General features: G+C 40.3%; 1 protein-coding gene across 1 annotated transcript; it reads right to left on the bottom strand.

Moving 5' to 3' along the window:
- Positions 1-4,291: 4,291 nt before the first annotated feature.
- Positions 4,292-20,779, bottom strand: Gemin2 (gem nuclear organelle associated protein 2). The gene is made up of 10 exons (XM_051195887.1): positions 20,624-20,779; positions 20,187-20,271; positions 17,863-17,952; positions 17,567-17,626; positions 15,149-15,262; positions 12,189-12,233; positions 10,969-11,037; positions 7,459-7,569; positions 5,651-5,709; positions 4,292-4,699 (listed from the first exon to the last, which is right to left on the bottom strand). The coding sequence occupies exons 1-10, from the start codon at positions 20,758-20,760 to the stop codon at positions 4,660-4,662; spliced, it is 810 nt and encodes a 269-aa protein (XP_051051844.1). The 5' UTR covers positions 20,761-20,779; the 3' UTR covers positions 4,292-4,659.
- Between the last annotated feature and the right edge of the window lie 726 nt (positions 20,780-21,505).

Genomic DNA, 21,505 nt, shown 5'->3' with positions numbered 1-21,505 from the left:
TCTGAGCAAGCCAGTAAGGAGCACTCCTCCATGGCCTCTGCGTCAGCTCCTGCATTTGTTTCTTCCCTGCTTGAGTTCGTACACTGATTTTCTTTGATGATGAACTGTGATGTGAAAGCATAAGCCAAATAAATCCTTTCCTTCCCAAGTTGCTTTTGGTCATGGTGTCTCATCACAGCAATAGTAACCTTAACTAAGGCAGAAATTGGTACCAGGAGTAGGGTACCGCTGTGACAGACCTCACATTTTTGGGAGAATTGTGGAAGAACTTTAGGATTCTAGGGGCAGAAAATGTTCAGTGTTGGTGAACTGTTCTGTGTGAGCTTCGAAGATAAGATTATTGAGAGAAATGCAGATGATGGAGCCTGGCTTTCGAAGTTCCAGAGGGAAGTTCTAGAGTTACTTAAACTATGTGTCGTTGCATTTCTTTTCCTCCTGAGACCTTTGCATATTTGAAATTACTCTGTGGTTCTGGCTAACTGGGGCTTAAGAATGTTTTTGATTACGAGATACAAGAATCAATAAAGCAAAACCTTTGCTGGGATACTTGATGCTGGTTAGCTGGAATAGATAAATTAGCAGTGATTAAGAAGAGATCAGTATCACTGAAGTGAAATCTGGGAAGTGTTTCATCAGTCAGCACACAAAATCTTCATTCCAGAGGTGGCCAAGATTGTACTTCTCAGCCAGGTGGCACATGCCTTTAAAATCAGCACTTGGGGAGGCAGAGGCAGGTTAATCTCTGAGTTGAAAGTCAACCTTGTCTACAGAGTCCTGGCACAGCCAAGGATGTTACACAAAGAAACCCTGTCTTGAAAAAAAAAAAAAAAGCAAAAACATGCAGCTCAGTTGCAAGGGCATTTTGGAGATCCAGTGCCATGGGACCACCATCAGCAGATAGATGGACAAGAACAGCGAACAGCGGCAGCAGTGGAGATAAGAGATGTGACCCAGGCCTTTTGGAGGAGCCCAGAAGTTTGTGAGTGGATCCTAGGCAATGGACATGGAGTTATTTACAAAGTTGGGGTTTGGGTTTACTTTGTTCATCCTTTGTGACCATGCCCTGGTTCTTCCTTCTTGAGTTGCCATTTTGATTTTATAGGAGCCCACAGTTGTAGGCTTTAAATTTCTTTCGTTCTTTTTTTTTTTTTTCATTTTTTAAGGAGACTGAACTTTGTAAGTAAATTTTTAAGACGACTGTTGGACTTATAAGTTTGTAAAACGCTTTATATTTCTAGTTCTCAACCTGTGGATCATGACTCTTTTGAGATCACATGCCAGATATTCTGCATATCAGATACTTATATTATGATTTATTGTAGTTATGAAGTAAAAATGATTTTATGGTTGGGATTCACCACATTATAAGGAACTGTATTAAAGGGTCACAGCATTAGGAAGGTTGAGACCACTGTTGTGATATCAAAATTAATATGTGACCTTGGCAATGAACAAGAAAGGAAAAGATATAGCTTAATAGTGATGTTTGTGTGTCAAATTGACAAGAGATTAATTGTACTGGCTAGGGGTACATAGGGAAATCCTACCTTCAAAAGCCAAACAACACACACAAGAAAAAATGACGGTAGTTTCATGAAAATGTTTTAAGAGGGAAAAATACAGTGTATACTTACTATAGGGATTAGTAAATATCTGCATTTATAAGAACATTTATGCTTATGCTCCAACTCAGCAATACCATTCTTACAAATTAAGAAAGTAACGATATGAAAAGTATATAGGAGGGTTTTAACCAGCTGATTAAGCATTTATTGGTGGCACTTGATTAGAAAGTACAAAGAAATTCTGCATAGGAGGGAAGGAGAGGGAAATGGGATCGATATGTAAAATAAGAGTGTGTGTGTATATATATATATATATATATATATATATATATATATAAATATAAATTCTGTGCAGCTGAGAAGGGCTGGAGAAATGGCTTATGGTGTACCTTAGTTTTTTCTATTGTGACACAACACTATGACCAAAGCAACTCATGAAAGCATTTAATTGATATTATGCTTTCAGAAGGTTCGAGTCTGTGATGGTGGCAGGTGGCTGGAGCAGCAGTTGAGTGCTCATAGATCACAAGCAGGAGGCAGAAAGAGAGAACTCTATGCTTTTGAAACTTCAAAGCCTGCCCTCAGCCAATGACACTTCTCCAACAAGGCCACACCTCCTAACCCTTTCCAAACAGTTCCATTAACTTGGGACCTCTGAGGGTCATTCTCATTCAAACCACAAGTTAAGGTACATCACCAAGCCTTATGATCTAATCCCTGGGACCTACATGGTGTAAGGAGAGACTCAACTTCCGTAAATTGTCCTTTGACCTCTATACATATGCTGTAGCCCAGGTACACACATGTACAAACACACCAACACACACACACACACACACACACACACAGCATAACAAAAAAATTGCAGTATATAAACACACATTTGAGTAGTTAGTGTCAATGAACACCAATGCTCCAGGCATGAAAATTACAAATACATTGTGAAGTAGTTCTCTAAAGCTTTTGACATTTAGCCTTCCTTTATATTTTGTGGGTGTCTAAGTCAGTGTTCTACTGCTGTGAAGACACCATGATTATAGCAACTCTTAGAAAAGAAAGAATTCAACTGGGGCTTGCTAGCAGTCAGAGTATAGTCCATTATCATCAAGGTGGGAAGCTTGGCGGCAGGCAGAGATGGTGCTGTAGAAAGCACCCAGAGTAATGGGCAGGCAGCAGGAAGAGATACTGGGACTGGCTTGGGCCTTTGAAACCCCAAAGCCAACCCCCAGTGACATACCTCCTCTAAGGCCACATCTCTTAATGCTACTCCCTAAACATTAAAGTATGTAAGCCGATGGGAGCCATTTATATTCAAACCACCACAGTGGGTTATTAATGACCTCCAAAACAAAACCATTTCTGTTGTGAGAAGCTAGGAGCTGGATGAGGTTGGGGACAATTCTAGAGTCCCGAAGAAATGCATGGGGTTATTGTGCAAAGGTCTTATGGTTTAAAATGTTCATTTCTAAAGGGAAGTCTCCAGCACCCAAAATATCCTTATGCTAAATTAAATCAATTTTGTTCACTTAATTAAATCACTTAATCTCACTTTTGTTCACAATCCTCTAGTAAACCAGGTCTGGTGGCTCATGACTGTAACTACAATATTTAGGAAACTGAGGCACAGATTCACACAAGTTTGAGGCCATCTTGGGCTACATAGTGACTTCTAGGTCAGGCTGGATTATGGAATAACATCCTGTCTTAGCAACAATACCAATCCTGTAGTTTGTTAGTAGAAAGGAACTGTATTAAGGTAATAGTTTATACCTCTTATCCATTGCATAAGCAAAACTGCTTTGTAAACATTACCCCACTCAGGAATTTTACTGTGAGTAGTACATATAACTTTATGCTACTAGCTATGGAAATTAAACTGTAACTGACACTTCATCTTGTACCATATCAGCATCTACCTATCCAAAACAAATAAAAACAATGTGAAGCTTTAAATCCAGCCATGGTACATGTTCCTGTTTTTAGACTTTATACAGATTTATTTATTTTTAATGTATAGAAGTGTTTTACCTCTATGTATACTAGTGTGCATGCCTGGCATCTGGATGGTGGAGAGGTATAAGGCATACTTTACACCTGGATGGTATAAGATCTTATGTATCTGTGCTGGAGAGATGGCTCAGTGGTTAGGAGCACTGGCTGCTCTTTCAGAGGTTCTGAGTTCAATTCCTAGCACCCACACGGTGGTTCGCAAACATCCGTAATGAGATCTGGTGTCCTCTTCTGGCCTGTAGGCATACATGTGGGTAGAATACTGTACATATAATAAATAAGTAAATCTTAAAGAAAAAAAGATCCTATGGAACTGATGTCACAGATGGTTGACAGCTGCTATGTAGGTTCTAAAATGAACCCAAGTCCTCTGCAAGAGCAGCAAGTTCTCTTAACCACTGATCCATCTCCAGTTCTCCCCAACTCCCTTTTTGAGGTAGTAACTTATTATGGAGCCCAAATTGGCTTAGAACCTCCAAATGCTGGGATTACAAGCTGTACCATGCATAGCTTACTAGGACATTACTGAAAATGCTTTGCTAGAAAAAGATTTGGTGGTACAATTAAATGATTGGGTTTAAACCTGGACATTGGTTAGTTTTGTTGACTATGATCACATTCACCATTTCATCTATATGAACTGTAACTCCAAGGACATCATCAATTGTCTTTTATTTTGTTCAAGAGTCAAATGAAATTTGAGTAGTCAAAACACATTTCAACATAAATATGTATGTATACTTGTAAACAAACAATGAAACAGCACCAGGGACTTGTATAAAATTTCCTGTTTTTATGCAAGCTGCTTAAGTAATAAGTCACACTTGGTCTATTTTCAGTGCACATGACTAAAGAAACCATTGCACCTGTTCATCAGATACCCCGTGGGCTTTTCCTTAGCTATTTCAGATACTCAAACCAATACTGTCTATATTCTGAATATCAACTTGAGCTGCAGATTAAGAAGAAACACTTCACATAGTGTTGAAGAAGCGATGAACTCTGTCCTCAAATTGGCATTATGCTTCCTCAGACTTAGGCTGCCTTCCAAGAACTACTTTCCATCCCCAGGAGATAGGCTCTATCAAGATGGCTCATCAGCTAAATCACGCTGGTCAAAATACCTATTAAGAAAAAAGAATTCAGTGTGTGCATTCATATCAAGTACAGTACTACCTATAACAGTAAAAGCTCAAAACTCAATAAAGAGACTAAAGTACAGCCTTTCTACCAGATGTGAAAAATACCCATACACATTTAAAAAATGGGAGGAGGGGATGTTGCCTTCTTCAGGAAAGCTGCCTGGGTTTGGATCCTATCTCTACCATATACTACCCCTGTGATGTTCAGGAAGTAGGGATGTTACTTCCCATCTTTCTGCCATCTCTAAGCCTATCTATTATGACACACTAAGAAAATGCTCCCTATAAAGTAGCCAGTATAATTAAATATATTAAATATCATAATTATTAATAGATCAAGAAACAAGATGAGCCGGGCAGTGGTGGCACATGTCTTTAACCCTAGCATTTGGGAGGCAGAAGCAGGTGGATTTCAGTTTGAGGCCAGCATGGACAGAGAAACCCTGTCTCAAAAAACCAACAAAAACCCCCTAGATGTGTGTGTTTTCAAAACATATCTTGTTTTGGGGGGGAGGGATGACTCCTGGGTATTTAATTAAATGTATTACAAAGTTTTAGAAAGGTGCTAGCAAAAACAAGACAAAGCAAACAATAACAACAAACCACTGATCAATGAGTAAAAACCCTTCCAGGAAAGGACCTAAAATAAATGTGTGCCTTTCGTTTAGATTTAGACTATATTTTCAAATAAATTCAGAGGACACTCTGATACAAGGTATTAAATCAAACAAAGAATGCAGCTGCAGCTTAGTTGGTAGACCTTTGCCTTACACACACAAGGCACCAGGTTCTATCCCCAGTACTGATAAAAAAAGAAAAGGAAATGAAATTAAACATACTAGACAAAAATACACAGCAACTGAAAACGAATGAAGCATTGGCACCTTCTGCCTGCTACTGATAATGAACAGGGTATCGGATTTCTTAATTTACCTGCTAACTAAGCAGATCAGCAGATTCAAAGCAGGAACTCTTTCATCATCTTTACTGCCCTGAAAAACAGAAAAAGTACAGTTTTCCTTCCCTCAAATATTTTCATAATAAACTTTTTAAGGTGAAAACCTGGAAGTCTTATTAGATGTTAGTCATCACCACATGGAATAAGCTGTCCAGATGGACTGACCTGATATTCAGAGACCTGCCTGCTTTGCTTCTTGAGTGTTGGGGTTAAAGGCATGTGATGACACTATGCCTGGCCCATCTTTTATTTATAAAATTAAAATATAAACACATTATTTTCCCTGTTCCCAAATTTCCTCCCTCCAATCATTTCCATGTACCCCCATCTTGCTCTTTCTCAAATTCATGACCTCTTTTTCTTGTTTTACAGCCCCCCCCCCAAATCTGCTTAGACCACATACTGTTACTTATGAACACAACTCACAATTTCAGGGCTGACCAGTTGGATGTTGGATAACCAATCTGGGGGTCTCCAACTATCAGCATTCTTTACTTACAAGAGGCCCCTTATTTTATTCTGAGGCTTAGGTTTCATATAGCCCAGTGGGACCTAAAATTCCTATGTAGTATCCAGGCTCCCCTTAATCCTCCTGCCTCTGCCTCCCCAGTGCTGACAGGCTTGGACTATCACATTTGAAATAAGCAGTGCTGTGGCTAGAACCCTGTGCACGCTAAAAGAGCATTGTAATAAACAGGTTTTTAGCTCCAGCTATAATCTCTTATTTTACTATTTAGTGCATGTTTCCCAGGATATCAAGCTCAGGTCACCAGCCCAAGATCATTTGAAGCAAAATGCTATTCAGGAGGATTAATAATTAATGCTGGGCAGTGCTGGTGCACACTTTTAATTCCCAGCACTTAGGAAGGCAGGTGGATCTTTTGAGTTTCGCCACCCTTGTCTACAGAATGAGTTCTAGGACAGCCAGGGCTACACAGGGAGACCCTGTCACAGGGTGAAAAAAAAAATTGATGCTGTTTGCAAGGCTTCCAGTTTTACAGGCACTACAACAGGGGTCGTTACAAGTGCACATGGCACGGGGATTGCTGTGGACACAGTCCTGTTAGGTGATCTTCCCCACCATACCATGATGTAGTTGGGAGGTATAACAACAAGTGGGGCCTTTGGGCTTCCAAGACCAAACCAATATGGCGGGGGGGGGGGGGGAGCGCTTGCCCAGCATACTCAAGGACCTGGATTCAGTTCCTCCATACTTAATAAACACCAGCCTCGGGTATTTTGCTACAGTAACACAAAACTGACGAAGGGAAGGGTGGAAGTCATGAGCTCAGAACCAAAGTTCTGGGGTCTAGTCATTTTAGATCTTATCTGTACCTTCAGACTTTCTTTACCCGAGGGAGAAAAAAAACTCTTTTACCATATTCATTTTTCTTTTCTTTTCTTTTTTTTTTTTTTTTTTTTTTTTTTGAGGAAGGTCTTACTATGTTGTTGTGGCTCGCCTGAAGCTCACTATGTAGACCAAGTTGGCCTTACAGAAATCTACCCACCTCTGCCTTCTAAATGGTGGGATTAAAGGTGCACAGTGCTATGTTTGCCCCCCACCCCCTTTGTATAGATCAGGCTGGACTTAAACTGCAGTCCTCTCCACGCTATCTGGTTTTATGTTATTTAATCTACTATATTTTTTGGTTTTGTGCTTCTTTAGTCTCAACTAATAACATATCCCACATTTTTCTATGTTACATAACATAGCACTGGAATCTTCTTTTCCACCATATACATGAGTTGACAATTAGTATCTAAAATATACGTTATAACTCACCACCAGGAGCCTAACTTCAGAGCATCTTCTTGCAAGCTGTCGAATTAATGAATGAGCCTCAGGTAGTAAAGGCTTTTCAAGACAAGCCAACAAAGCATAAAACCATCTTCCCTAAGTAAAAATTTAAGGAACAATAAATAGACAAATAATGAAGCACCCATTTAACTTGCTTTTCAAAATGGCCAATGATGTTTCCTGCTTACACGCTATGAATAAATCAAATGATAGCTCCTCCATCTCCTAACCACAGACCTACGCTACTAGATACTTCAAAATAGCTCCTGATTCCCAGCAAACTGATTTCTGATATTTGTACTGCAGTTTAGGTCCCCCCCACCCCCACTCCCAGGGCCTTTGAGACAGGGTCTCATTATGTATCCCTGACTGCTGTCTATTTTAGATTTCTGCTTGGCTCTGTGTCTATAATGCTGTGAATAAAGGTATGCATTACCACACTGGAGTACAAGAAAAACTCTTCAATTTCTGTTTGGTGGGGTTGTAGTGTAATCACTTCACAGAGTGAAACAGAGATTTTGAGTTCAAGGCCAACCTGACCAACTTAATGAGACTGTGTCTCAAAATGAAATAGTAAAATGAGGGCTAAGGGCACAGCTCATTGTAAAGCACTTGTCTAGCATGCATAAAGCTGAGGTTCAATCCTTAGTACTACTAAAGGGGAAATCTTCATTAAAGATGTATATAAAAGTTTGCTCTTTATCCAGTAGTGCAAACCATTTCAGTATTAAAACCTGTCTCCTGGATCCACACAAAGGAATGGGACTGCAAACAAAACAGTCTGGGTTCCCTTAGCTGAGTGGTCCCATCAGCAGCTGTGTGTGCCTCACTATTCCCTAGCATCATGGCGTTCTGCCTTACAGAAGCCAGGGACAATGGGAAGGCAGCACAGGAGTGAGGACTCTGAAGCCGTGAGCCCAGATGAATCCCTAAAGAAGCACAAAGTTCTGGGGCTTCATGGAGCTAGATTCTTGAAATGGTATTTCATTCATAAAATACAAAAGTAGGACGATGGAGACATGGCTTGGTGATTAAGAGCACTAGCTGCTCTTCTGGAGGTCCTGGGTTCAATTCCCAGCAGAACACTAGCTACATAATAAATAAATAAATCTAAAAAAAAAAAAAAAAAAAAGCAACAGTTTACACAGAAAAATGTTAAGAATATTAAGGGAACAGAAGAAAATATATCTTCAGTCTTATTCAGATAGAATTTCTGACTTTTGAATTGTTTAGAATTCAGACTTCTTACAGTGTATAGGATGGTTAAAATTATGTGGAAGTCAGATATGATCCTAGGGTGGGGGAAATCAGTACATGTGATTTTAATATGTATTATCTCATGAAAATACATGCTGACACAGAGCCTACTTTGTAGCCCTTGCTGGTCTCAGACTTACTATGTAGTCCAGGCAGGCCTTTTCCCCTGCCTACCCTGTGTTAGCATTTCAGGTATATACCTGACTGATAGGAATGACTGTCAGAGAAGACCACATCCATGTTCCTGGTTTGCCCTTTATTTACAAAGTTTTCTTTCCCCTCTTAACTCCCATCCTTTAAAATCTGTATTAAAAATGTCTTCAATAAACTCTTACTTCATTGAAAAACATGGCTTAACCATTTTGGAGATCAGTTCCTCAGGAAAATGGGAATTAGTTTACCACAGGACTGGGCAATCCCCCTCTTAGGCATATACCCAAATGATCCACATCCATGCAACAAAGACATCTGCTCAACTATGTTCATAGCAGCATTATTTGTAATAGCAAGAACCTGGAAGCAACCTAGATGCCCCTCAACTGAAGAATGGATAAAGAAGATGTGGCACATCTACACAATGGAATACTACTCTGCAGAAAAAAATAATGGTATCTTGAAATTTGCAGGCAAGTGGATGGTACTTGAAGAAACCATCCTGAATGGTAACCAGTCACAAAAAGAGGAACATGGTATGTACTCGCTCATATATGGATTTTAAACCTAGAGCAAAGGAACACCAGCCTATAATTCACACCACCAGAGGAACTAGGATACAAGGGGTATTCTAAGAGATTCATATAAAGTCCTTCACAGAAGGGGGAAGGGACAAGTCCCCCCAGAGCACAGGGGAAGTGGGAGGGGGCAGTGACTGGAGAGAGAAGTAGGAGAAAGAGAGGGGGAGGAGAGGAAAGCATGTGTGACTAGGAAGATTGAGTCAGGGTAGGGATAGAAGACAGAAGAGAGAGAGAGAGAGAGAGAGAGAGAGAGAGAGAGAGAGAGAGAGAGAGAGAGAGAGAACATAAAAGAGGGAGCCATTATTGGTTTGAAGAGAAAATTGAACCTAAAGAAAGGTCTAGAGACCTACAAGACTGCTGCCAACTAACAATTTGAGCCACTGTGGAAAGGCTACCATAAATGCCCTTCCCGGATAGTGAGATCAACAACTAACTTATCCATGGAACCCTCATCTCATACCTGTTGGAAACAGAAGGAAACACCCATACCTAAACACTGAGTCGAACTAGAATCCAGATGCAGAGAGAGAGGACAAGACTGGGTTGTGGAAACACATAGAGACAGCTGACCTGAACAAGGAGGAGCTGATGGGCCCCCCTGAATATGGGTCTCAGCCAGAAGGACTGACCAGTCTAAGGGACCTCAGACAGTGGAACCAGGATGTATCCCTGGTGCACAAAAGGACCTTGCGGACACATCCCCCATGGAGGGATACTCCCTTAACCTAGAGGCATAAGTCCTAGTCCCTACTTCAAATGACCTGACAGATCTACATGACTCCACCTGGATGGCATTGACCTACATGTGGAATTGGGGTGGGGGATGGGAGGGGAGGGTGGTCAGGGTGCATGTGAGAGGCCAGAGAGGGTAAAAGGGAGGGAGGGGGAACTGGGATCGACATGTAAAATAATAAATAAAAAAAGAATTAAAAAAAAAAGAAAGAAAAACATGGCTTAAAAGAACAAAAAGGCCCCAAGTGAAGAAGTACTGTTAAAAGTGTGCGCTCCACCTCTGATTTTTTTCTTTTTGGTTTTTCAAGACAGGTTTTCTCTGTGCCCAGGATGTCCTGGCATTCCCTGTGTAGACCAGACTGGTCTCAACCCCATAGAGATCCGCTTGCCTCTGTCTCCCTTGTGCTAGGATTAAAGGCATGAGCCACTACCACCTGCCTCCTTTTTTGTATTTTTGAGACAAAGTCTTATTCTGTAGCCTAGGCTGACCTACCATTCGCTATGTAGCTGAGACTGTCCTCAAACTCTTGTACCTGCCTCCTAAGTACTACAATTCACTGTATTCCTAGTCCCGGTGACTTTTTTCATGAGGAAAATATATTCATTTTTCTTATAAGATCCTTATTTATAAACAAGATTTGGACTTTAAGTTGCAGGACACATAAATACATATATATGCATACACATATGTAAGTATAAATACTGCAGCCACATCTCACATAAGTAAACATAATTTTGTCTGCATAATGAAAAGAAAAAGATGCGATATTACCAATTCTGGAGTAAAATCTCTTTCTCCAAACCAATTAATCAGATATTCCAAGACACTAGTAACTGTTGCCTAAAAAAACAAAACAAAAAGAGGTGGGGTGGGGACAGGAAACAGTGACATTAGAGATAAACTCTGTCAAGTTCAACATGAGTACCATTAACTGAAGTTAAAAAGCGGCTGTAAGGGTTAAAATGGCTTTGTTCTTTAGGCTTCCAGAGAAAACTGCAAGGAGTGTGGCTCACACCTAGCAATTGGTTTTTTCTTTTGTTTCTTGAGACAGAGTCTCACTATGAGGCCCTGACTGGCCTGGATTCACAATGCAGAGCAGACTGGTCTCAAACTTGTGGCCATCCTCCTGCCTCTGTCTGACTGAAAAGGAGTCCTTTAAGAGAAATAGTTTTATACTCTCAAGTACCAACATAGGTTTTAAATTTAGTTTGTAACTAATGAAAAATTTCAAACATTCCTACAAAAAGAGCCTTTAATTTACTTACCAATTCAAATCAAGTTGAAAACCAAATCTAAAGAGAAACAAACTTAGCTAGAGAAGGCTGTTTTAAAACTATACAGAAGAAATTATCAATGCTTGAGAATATTCTCTTACTTAAACGTAAGTGGGTACTTAAAAAAAACAAAAACAAAGAACCCAAATAATAGTCTTTAGCTATGACTACTTAAATTCTTTCCTTTCTGAGTCAGGGTGTCTCTACAGAGCCCTAGCTGTCCTGATCTTGAACTCAGAGATCCACCTGCTTCTGCCTCCTGAGTTCTGGGATTAAATGCATGTGCTGACTGGCTTCATTTGTTTTTAAATTGACAATAAAAATCTCTACTAAAGAATGAAATCCCATCTGTTTTCCTCCTTAGATTCAATAAGTTATCTATTTCAATCTTCACGAACTATGCTGAGACAGTCCCTTTACAACTAGAACTGTGTCTTGGCCTCAAGTACTGAATTCCAGATATAGACTTTAACATTCATAATTAAAGGTACACAAATAAATGTGCCACCTGTCACAGATCCTTTTACTTGATGAAATTTTGTTTTCTCAGCTAAAAACAGCCATTAACATTATTTTCCCACACTGAAATGTAATCAGAATCACTGCAGGGCCTAGACAAAACCCTGCCTACTGGAAATACTAAGTAAATAGATCCAAACCCTTTCACATACACTGCAAGCAAAGAACCTTATGCATTGTTTGATGGACAGTGCTTACCTGATTCATTCTGCTCACGATACTAAGCAAGGGGGGGAAACCAATCTGAAAGAAAAAGGAGAGACTGAGGTCTGCTAAATGACAGCACAAGTGGGGCTTCATCTACTTCTGTTCAGACTCAAAGTTTCTGGCCAGACAAAGGACAGGAAATTCCAAGGGCTGGGGATGTAGTTCTGTGATAGAGCACTTGGTTAGTGTGTGTTACATGCTGGGCTTAGGTCTCAGTTATGTGAGGGAAAGGAAAATGAACAGAGAGAGAGAGAGGGAAGGAGAGAGAGAAGATGAAGAGGAGAAGGTAGAGGAGGAAGATGAGGAGGAGGGACAAAGTGGCTGAAGAAATGGCTCAGTGGTGGAGGGTATTTCCTGCCCTTGCTGAGGACCCATATGTTGGCTCATAGCTGTCTGTAACTCTAGTTCCAGGAGATCCTTTCCCCTCTTCTGGCTTCCTGGGACACCAGGCACACATATACAGGCAGGCAAACACTCATATACATGAAATTAAAAGAATCTTAAAAATCAAACCAAACCAAACTTCCTTCTAAAAAAGAAAGAAGTCTTTGAGGCTGGGGAGATGGCTCAATTGGTAGAGTGCTTGCCATGTAAGAATGAGGACCTGAGTTTGAGTCCAGAACCTATGTGGCACACAGGTTGTGGTGGTGCATGCCCGTACTCCTAGTGCTGAGGAAATAAATGGATCCCTGAACTCACTAGCCCACCAGCCTAGAGGAAGCGGTAAGCTAGGCTAGTGAATTTGGATGGACAGCACCTGAGGAATAAGAGCTGAGGCCGGCCTTTGGCTCCCATATGCACCTTCACATACATGTGCACCCACACATACACAAACAGAAGAAAATTTCTTCACTGTGAGACATTCTGAGCAAATGGCCTCTAAAAATATATTTATTTTTGAGCCAGGGTCTGTCTCACTACACAGCACCAGACGTCACAGAGATCTGATGGCCTCTGACTTCTGAATACTGGGATTAAAGGCATGCACCCCCACTGCCTGGTGGCTTAATTGTTTTTAAGTCAGTGTCTCATTATGCAGACCAAGCTGGCCTCAAATGCCAGAGATCTGCCTGCTTCTGTCTTCTGAATGCTAGGATTAAAGACACACATCACCATACTTGGCTTTTATTTTAATTTTTGGTTTATTTTGAAACAGGACCTTGCCACATAGCCCGAGCTATCTTGAACTGACCATATAACCCAACTGAACTCAGTGATCCTCTTGATCCGTCTCAGAAATACTGAGTGCTAACATTACAAATACGCCCCACAATGTGTGGCTAAGAATAGCATTTTAATAGGTGAAATATTAAAGTAAGCAATCTAAAAAACAATGCTATTTGAACAGATTAACTTTTTTTGTTTGAGACAGTCTTATACATCTCTTACATACCTTATAGTTATAAGCCAAATCAGTAACAGTTCCGTGAGAAGTGTGGTTGGGCACATTCTATAAAAAGTTAGTATTTCCTTTTTGTGAGATGTCTATTTGTAACTTTTGTTTTTTCTAGGTGTGTGTGTGTGTGTGTGTGTGTGTGTGTGTGTGTGAGTTTTGGAGTGCTTTACATTCTGAGAACAAGGTTTTTATTGTTTATGTTGTAATCGAGACTGAACATACACCACTAGGCCTGGCTTGGGAAGTAGTTTTAAACAGGATAAACAAAAATATGGTACTGCATACCAAAAATGTATCTGTTAAATAGAAATATAACATGGAGAGTCTAGGGGTGGGGGCACACATATTTGATCCCCTCAGTCATAAAGTAGATGTAGACATCTTAGAATACAGGCTAGAGAAGTTAAGAGAATTGGCCACTCTTTCAGAGAATCCGGGTTCAATTCCCAGCAACCACATGGTAGCTCACAACTATCTGTAACTCCAGTTCCAGGGGATCTGACACCTGCACACAGACATACATGCAAACAAAACACCAATACACATAAAAACAAAAGGAATCCTCAAAACAAAACAATCTAACAAGCAAACTATTTTATATTTTATATATATGCAGTAATGCAGATGTACACAGTGGGTCTTAAGAAATGAAAAGTGTGCATGTGTTTTCCTTGAGTGTATGTGGGTGGGTAAACATGTACCATGGGGTGTGTCAATGGGAAAACAGGAGTTGATGTTCCCCCTCCACCATGTGGGTTCTGGGGATTGAGCTCAAGCTGTCAGACTTGGTTGCAAATGACTTTACCCACAGAGCCATCTGCTGGCCCTCACAATGGGTTTCATGGGAATATCTACAAACTTAAGAAGCAGGTCAATTACGAAGAGCAAGGAGTTAAGACACAAAATTTATGATTGTAGCCAAATACTAGTTTGGGTGTTGTGTCATGATGATTATAAGATCAAGGCTGTCACAGGCTACACAGTGACTTCCAGGACAGCCCTGGGAAAGACTCTGTCTTCAATATTCTCCACAAACTCGTGAAAAATTTAAACATACTCTCAACACTTCTTCTGCAGAATAAGTTTATTAATAACTTGAAAGAATTTCTAATTAAGCTGGGTGGTGGTAGCACAAGCCTTTAATCCCAGCACTTGGGAGGCAGAGACAGGCAGATCTCTGTGAGTTCCAGGCCAGACTGGTCTACAAATTGAGTTCCAGAACAGCCAAGGCTACATAGTGAGTTCCTATCTGAAAAAACAAAAAGCCATCCAAAGCAAGTGTTTTCTAATTATCATGTTTTCTGGTGTTTCTTACTACTTATAACTTAATGTTTAATCCATGCCCAATCATTAAAAGCTTGTCTTAGTCATATCCAGCTTTGTTTTTAACAACCTGTGAAAAAAGAGCAAGAAGCTCTTAGGTCATGAGGTGTACACAAACAGTTTGTGTTTTGAATGTGGCAGAAGCTGTGAACTGATACCTATATACTAATATATTAATCGATGTCTGTATTTCTTTCTTTCATTTCTTGTGTTTATCTAGATCATCACCTACTTGTACATAGTCAATCCCAGGACTTTCATTTGTAGACGGCCCAATAGCCCCTTCAGCACATAACCTTTCACCCAGACAAAACTTTTTCCAGCCTTCTTCATCTTCAGATTTTGGCTGGAAAAAAAAAAAATTTACTTATTTCTATTTATTTTTAAACTGAACAGAAAAAAAAAAAAAAAAAAAAAAAAAAAAAGGCCAAATATGTCTCTGATGGGAACTTCAAATGCAAGAAATGACAAATGAAAAATTTTGGCTCATTTTCTTCTGCTTTTCCTTTTTTTGAGATAGGGTTTCTTTGTGTACCTTTGGAGGCTGTCCTGCCTGGCACTTGTTCTGTAGACCAGGCTGGCCTTGAACTCACAGAGACCAGCCTACCTCTGCCTCCTAAGTGCTATGATTAAAGGTGTGTGCCACCATTGCTCAAACTGGCTCATTTTCTTCAACAAACAAAACAAACAAACTAAAAAAGGTGAGGATTACCTATATCTTGATCACTCCAATTTGAAGACATAGTGCTAGTTAAGGACATAATTATCTTCGCTCTCTAAATTCCTCTTTTGAAGTATAACTGCCAGAAGTGTAGACTATGACTGCTGTTGGAACCTTGACCTTTAAAACTGCAAGAGTGAACGCTAATTCAACTTGACAGTCTCTTTTCCAGAAACCCAAACCAGTTCCTTTATTCATTTGTGTGTGTACATATGAGAATGAAGAAGTGAGTTCTTTCCTTCCACTATGTGGGTCCTGAAGATCAAACTCATGTCATTAATTGCCTTCAAAGGCTGAGTCATCTTACTGCCCCCTGACTGGTCTAGTTATAAGGGGGAATTTGGATCATAAAGATACATTTTCCTCTCTTTCAGAAGATAGAGAGCTTTCGTCACTTTCTTAGATGTGTGATTCCCTAGAAAGTTTAAGAAAATTGCCAGCTGGGTAATGGTAGCGCAGGTTTTTAATCTCAGCACTGGGAGGCAGAGGCAGGTGGATCTCTGAGCTCGAGGCCAGCCTGGTCTACAGAATGAGTTCCAGGACATACAGGACTGTTACACAGAGAAACCCTGTCTCAAAAAAAAAAAAAAAAAAAAAAAAAAAAAAAAAAAACCCAAAAAAACCAAAAAACAACAACAAAAAAACCCCCAGAAAATTTCTCTTTCCCAATTCCAATCTTTAACTGCTAATATTTGAGGGGTTTAATTGATTATACCTAAGCTGCTATGATATAGAGAGCAGTATCTCCCAGGACAGATTACAGGCTTCACTATGCATGTTACTGTCAAGCAGTATAAATGTGTTCACTGCATGACAACAATATCTCACTAAGAAAATCTAGTAATTCCCTTTCAGTGTTTTTAGATCCTGAAAATATTTTTATATTCTAAAAAAGCAACAGTTGAGAAGAATCCTTAAAAGCCTGGATAGGTCACAGTCACCATTTGTCAACCTAAATGAGAGAGATGCCTACATGGCAGCACATGCCTGTCCCAGTACTCAGGAGGTAGAGGCTTGAGGATTCCAAGTTTAAGGCTAGGCAGAACTACACAGTAGACCTTGTTTAAGATACCAAGGCCAGGGGTAAGAACTACATAGCATATGCAAAGCCCTAAGTTCAATACCCAGCACTTCCAGGGAAAATACACACCACAGGAAACTCTTGGATACTTATAGAGGGTGAGGTAAGGACCACAGCAAACATTCTGGAAAATCAGTCTGAGGGTGAGACAGCGGCCAGGCAGATGTTCTTGTATGAGTATTTTGTTTACTTGACTTTTGAGATAAGATTATCCCATAGCCTAGGCTGACCTTTAAATCACTCTTATTGACCTCAAATTTATGATCCTCCAGCTTCAGCCTACAGAGTGCTGGGATTACAGGAGAGAGCCACCACTCCTGACTTGGAAGAACTTTTGTGTAAGGTGTGGTCTTGGGCAAGATTGTAGTTTGACAGTCTGTTATGGCTATAATTAGGCAATAATCCACAAGAACATGTCCTAACTTCTCAGCCTTACTTATTATTTTGTTAGAACTGACAGAACATTTATATTCTATTTTGATCTTGACAACTTTCACATATTATAAGTCTCTCAAGAGTCATGGGCCAGCCTTGGTGGTACATGCCTTTAGTTCCAGCACTCCAGAGGGAAAAGCAGGCAAATGTCGTGTGTTTAAGTTTAGCCTGGTTTACATAATGAGTTCCATACCAGCTAGGGCAATACAGTGAGACTCTGTCTCAAAAACAAACAAAAGACCCCCACAGAAACAAAACAGGCTACTAATATAACAAACTGATATACATACATATTACCATATGAAGGAAAACAGAAATAATATAGACTAAGCAAATTAACTTTTTAAAGACTAGAATATGGATTATTTCATGCAGGCACACACTGGACAACTTAAGCCAAGAAATTTACATACCATTGTCACATTACTATCCAACTGCTGAGATTTCCAGTGACTTCTATGCTTGTTCACACTCTAAAGGGAGAAAAGTTAATAGTCTTCAGAGAGTGAAAAACTAAAAAGAAACAAGTTTTTGTACAAAATTCCAATGACCCTAAAATTTAGAAAGCACATACATACCAAATATATCTAATGATTAGAATAATTTGGTAACTGATCCATAAATGCTTGTATGTTGATAATTTTCCCAATTACAGACTAAGAACTATAACAGCTGAAGGAGGTTTAATGTGATGGAAAGGGACACTTGCCTGCCGAACAGCTGAAAAGTGTGCCACTTGTTGCTGCTGCCACTGAAGCGTTGGAGAATAACCTTCAGGGGCAGGCTGGCATCCTGAAAGCTGGAGATCAGAGCACAAATGTTAGAATCAATTTTCATGCTGCAACTAGAGTTTATGCTTACGCAGAGTAAGAGGAAAACCAAGATGGAGAGTAAATGTTTTTTAGTACATGACAAGACTATTTAAGAATATAAAGGTAGTTCACTTTACAATCCTTGGACAAGTTAATAAAAGATATCTTTGGAGCTAGAGAGATGGCTAAGTGGTTAAGAGCACTGACTGCTCTACCAAAGGATCCGGGTTCAATTCCCAGCAACCCCATGGCAGCTGACAACTGTCCGCAGCTCCAGTTCCAGGGGATCTGAGGCCCTCATACAGACATACACACAGGCAAAACACCAACGCACAGAAATAAAAATAAATAAATCATTAAAAATAAAGAGATCCTTCATCATTTTACTTGGAGAAATGTGGACTGAATTGTGGGTGAAGTTTCTATGAAATATGAATGATATGAACCTGTAGGATATAATTTAACTCTATTTTTCTATAATAGTGACAAGAAACAAAAAAGAGATAAACCCCAAATAAAGAATTTTAGGATGGTCAAAATATAGCTATAACTCAAAGAACTTGACATGAAAAGATCTACTTTTTTTTTTTAAACTTTTTGGGGGATGGGGTGGGCATGGTGATGGCACTGCAACCCCAGGGGTTCTCATACAGGGCGGACAGATACTACCCTTACTATTGTTTTCCAAAACAGCATACAGTTAATAAATGATCAGGTATTGCCTTCTAATAAAACTCAGTGGGGTAAATTTGAAAAAAACTATGTTTACATGAAATGTGACATCAAGTAAAAACTTGTGAAGTTATATAAAACCTTATAGTATCTAAATTAAAATATCTTAATTGTAAACATTAAAGGCATTACTTGAAACATAAAAAAAATTATCAAAAACCTTCCAAAACAAGACAAAAACCTCTCCCTCCTTTATCCCCCCCCCCCCAAGATAGGTTTCCCTATATGACCTTGGCTGTCTGGAAATCACTATGTAGACTGAGCTAGCCTTGAACTTAACAGACATCTGCCAGCCCCTGCTTCCCAACTGCTGGCATTAAAGCCATGTGCCACCATAATTGACTGATTTCTGACTAAAAAAGTTTCATTTATTTTTTGGTGTGTATTTTGTTTGCATACATGTCTGTGTACTACATGCATGCCTGGTACCTAAAGAGGTGAAAAGAGAGCACTGGATCCCCTTAAACTAGAACTAGAGATGGTTGTGAGCATGGTTGTAGGTGCTAGGAATTGAACCTGCATCCTCTGGAAGAACATCCAGTGCTTTTAACTACTGAGACATTCCCCCGCCAACCAGTCCTGTAGTTATTTTATTTATTGAGTGCTGTTTATTTTTTTTCATGCAACAACAAAAAACAACAAGATGATATAATTATTTGGTTATTTTTGTGTTACTTAGGAGACTGTTACTTGTACAAGCACAGGAAACTTTCCTCTTTTTTTTTTTTTTCTTTCTGAGATGAGGCTCTCATATATTCCAGGCTAGCCTAGAATTCTCAATGAAGAAGAGAATGACCTGGACCTCCCAACCTTCTTGTCTCTACCTCCAAGTGTTAGGATTACAAAGAGTGCTTACCAACATGCCTGGCCTGTAGGGACCTTTTCTCTATTATCTTCTACAGTGTTCCTAGTGCCCAGTGCAGTCTAATTGCTAACTAAAGAGTGTGCTGGTTAAGCAAATGAATAAAGACCAGCATATGCATGGAAAGAATAGAAAGATGGTAAACATTTGTGTTTCCATTCTGAGAAAATACCAGGTAAAATGCAGAATGTGCACCCCACACCATTTGATAGTAACTAAAAAGACATAGAAAAAAATTCCTTCATAATTTATTTATAAAGGTCAGCATTAGTAAGCAATTGAAGTACATTTTTGGGGTGTGTGTGTAATTTTTTAAATAATGCAGGCTGGCCTCCAAGTGGTGCCTAACTTTGTAGGGAGCAATCTAATCTTACCCTATACATCATAACTGATACCCCCCCCCCCATGGTTTCTGTGTGTAACAGTTCTGGTTGTCTTGGAACTCGCTTTGTAGATCAGGCAGTCCTGGAATTCACAGAGATCAGCCTGCCACTGCCTCCTGAGTGCTGGGATTAAAGGCATGAGCCACCACCACCGCCCAACTCAGCTCATATTATTGATAAAACAGGAAAAGCTTTAGTCATTTGTGTGTGGTTAGAATATTCCCAGTTGGCTAGTAAAACTCACAGAAATATTCACACTCTGCTTCCTCTTCAACTTCTTCGGATCAATTTGGGCTACCACAACGTCTGGACACTGAGCCGCTTCGATTCTACAAGTAATACGTATGCGAAATTTATTATTGTGCTTTGTTCGTGTCTCGTGTGTAGTACAATAGCTGCATCTTCACTATGAAATCGCGAATAAAATTCAGACTGCCAATTAAACAACAAAACGCCTGACACTATCTAGATTAAAAGCCGAGAGATTTAAGAGCGCACCTTTTAACGTGCAATCAAGTTCAAAGGATATTTGCCAACCGTAGGTTGTAATCCAGGGATCTTAAATTGCCCAGACCTCCCGAGAGATAGGAACCCAAACAGAGCAGGGACTGTCGCATACGGAGGGTCAAGCGCGGCACCCGGTCTATGCCCAGTCCACTCGCACAGAGTAAAATCACTCACTGCACCCTCCTCAGGTATTCCTGAGGCGTCCTGGGGGGCACCGAGGGATCGAAGCCTTCCGTCAAGTCACAGGGCTCCACAGGTAACAACCGTGGCATCAACTCTTCCACCGCAGACTCTGCAGGGACCCACGCCATGGTATTCAAACCCGCCAATCCCTATTGCGCCTGCGCCCAGTGAAAGTACGGCGCAGGAGCCTAAGCGACCTCCGGTGGTGCCGACCGCCTTAAGGGGGCGGAGCCGCGCAAACTTGCGGATTGCATCAAGTTTACGGCTCCGGTGGCGGAATGAATAGTGCGTGTTTAATTCCTCATGGCATTGGTTCCTAAGGAATTTCTAGGTCTTCTTACCTAATTCCATTTTCTCTTCTGAAGCTTGGGTAGGGAGCAGGGACTGAGGATGACCTTTATAGTCTTGAATATTTTCTAAATTAATGAGCAATATTGCTGTAATGATCATTTTTAGAGTTCTAAAGAATTCAACCTCTGCTAAGTCTTACAACCCCTTCAAGAGGGTGGTGTCTTTCTGGGATTCGCAGGGAACAAAACTGACACAAGGTGGACGGATGGAGAGCTTATTACCCTCCCTCCCCCCCCCCCCCGCCTTTTCGAATAGCATCTTAGTGGCGTGTAGCTCAGGCTATCCTGGAACCCATTTAATAGCTCAGTTTGTCCTCAAACCTGCAGTGATCCTCTGGCCTCAACTTCCTTAGTCCTGGGATTACAGTTGAACCAAGTATCATACATAGATAATTTTTAGGGGTTTGAGACTGTCTCTTCTGTGGCCCAGAAGGATCTACAGTTTGCAATGTCATTTAAGCTGGACTCCCTCCCCCCCACTATTAGGATTACAGGAATGAGCAGCCATCACCAGCCTAGAAGA

The sequence above is a fragment of the Phodopus roborovskii genome, unplaced genomic scaffold, assembly GCF_943737965.1.
Source record: "Phodopus roborovskii unplaced genomic scaffold, PHOROB, whole genome shotgun sequence".
In the NCBI taxonomy this organism is placed as follows: domain Eukaryota; kingdom Metazoa; phylum Chordata; class Mammalia; order Rodentia; family Cricetidae; genus Phodopus; species Phodopus roborovskii.
Note: the sequence above shows the minus strand (reverse complement) of the source record. Positions and strands in the feature narration are given on the sequence as shown.

What these genes read in the sequence shown, in the direction of transcription:
- Gemin2 (XM_051195887.1), bottom strand. Translation starts at nt 20,760, where the DNA reads ATGGCGTGGGTCCCTGCAGAGTCTGCGGTGGAAGAGTTGATGCCACGG. An exon ending in GAATACCTGAGGAGGGTGCA is followed by an intron (nt 20,272 to 20,623) that starts GTGAGTGATTTT and finishes TATTACTTGTAG; the next exon opens with AATCGAAGCGGCTCAGTGTC. An exon ending in GAGATTTTACTCCAGAATTG is followed by an intron (nt 7,570 to 10,968) that starts GTAATATCGCAT and finishes ATTTTTACTTAG; the next exon opens with GGAAGATGGTTTTATGCTTT.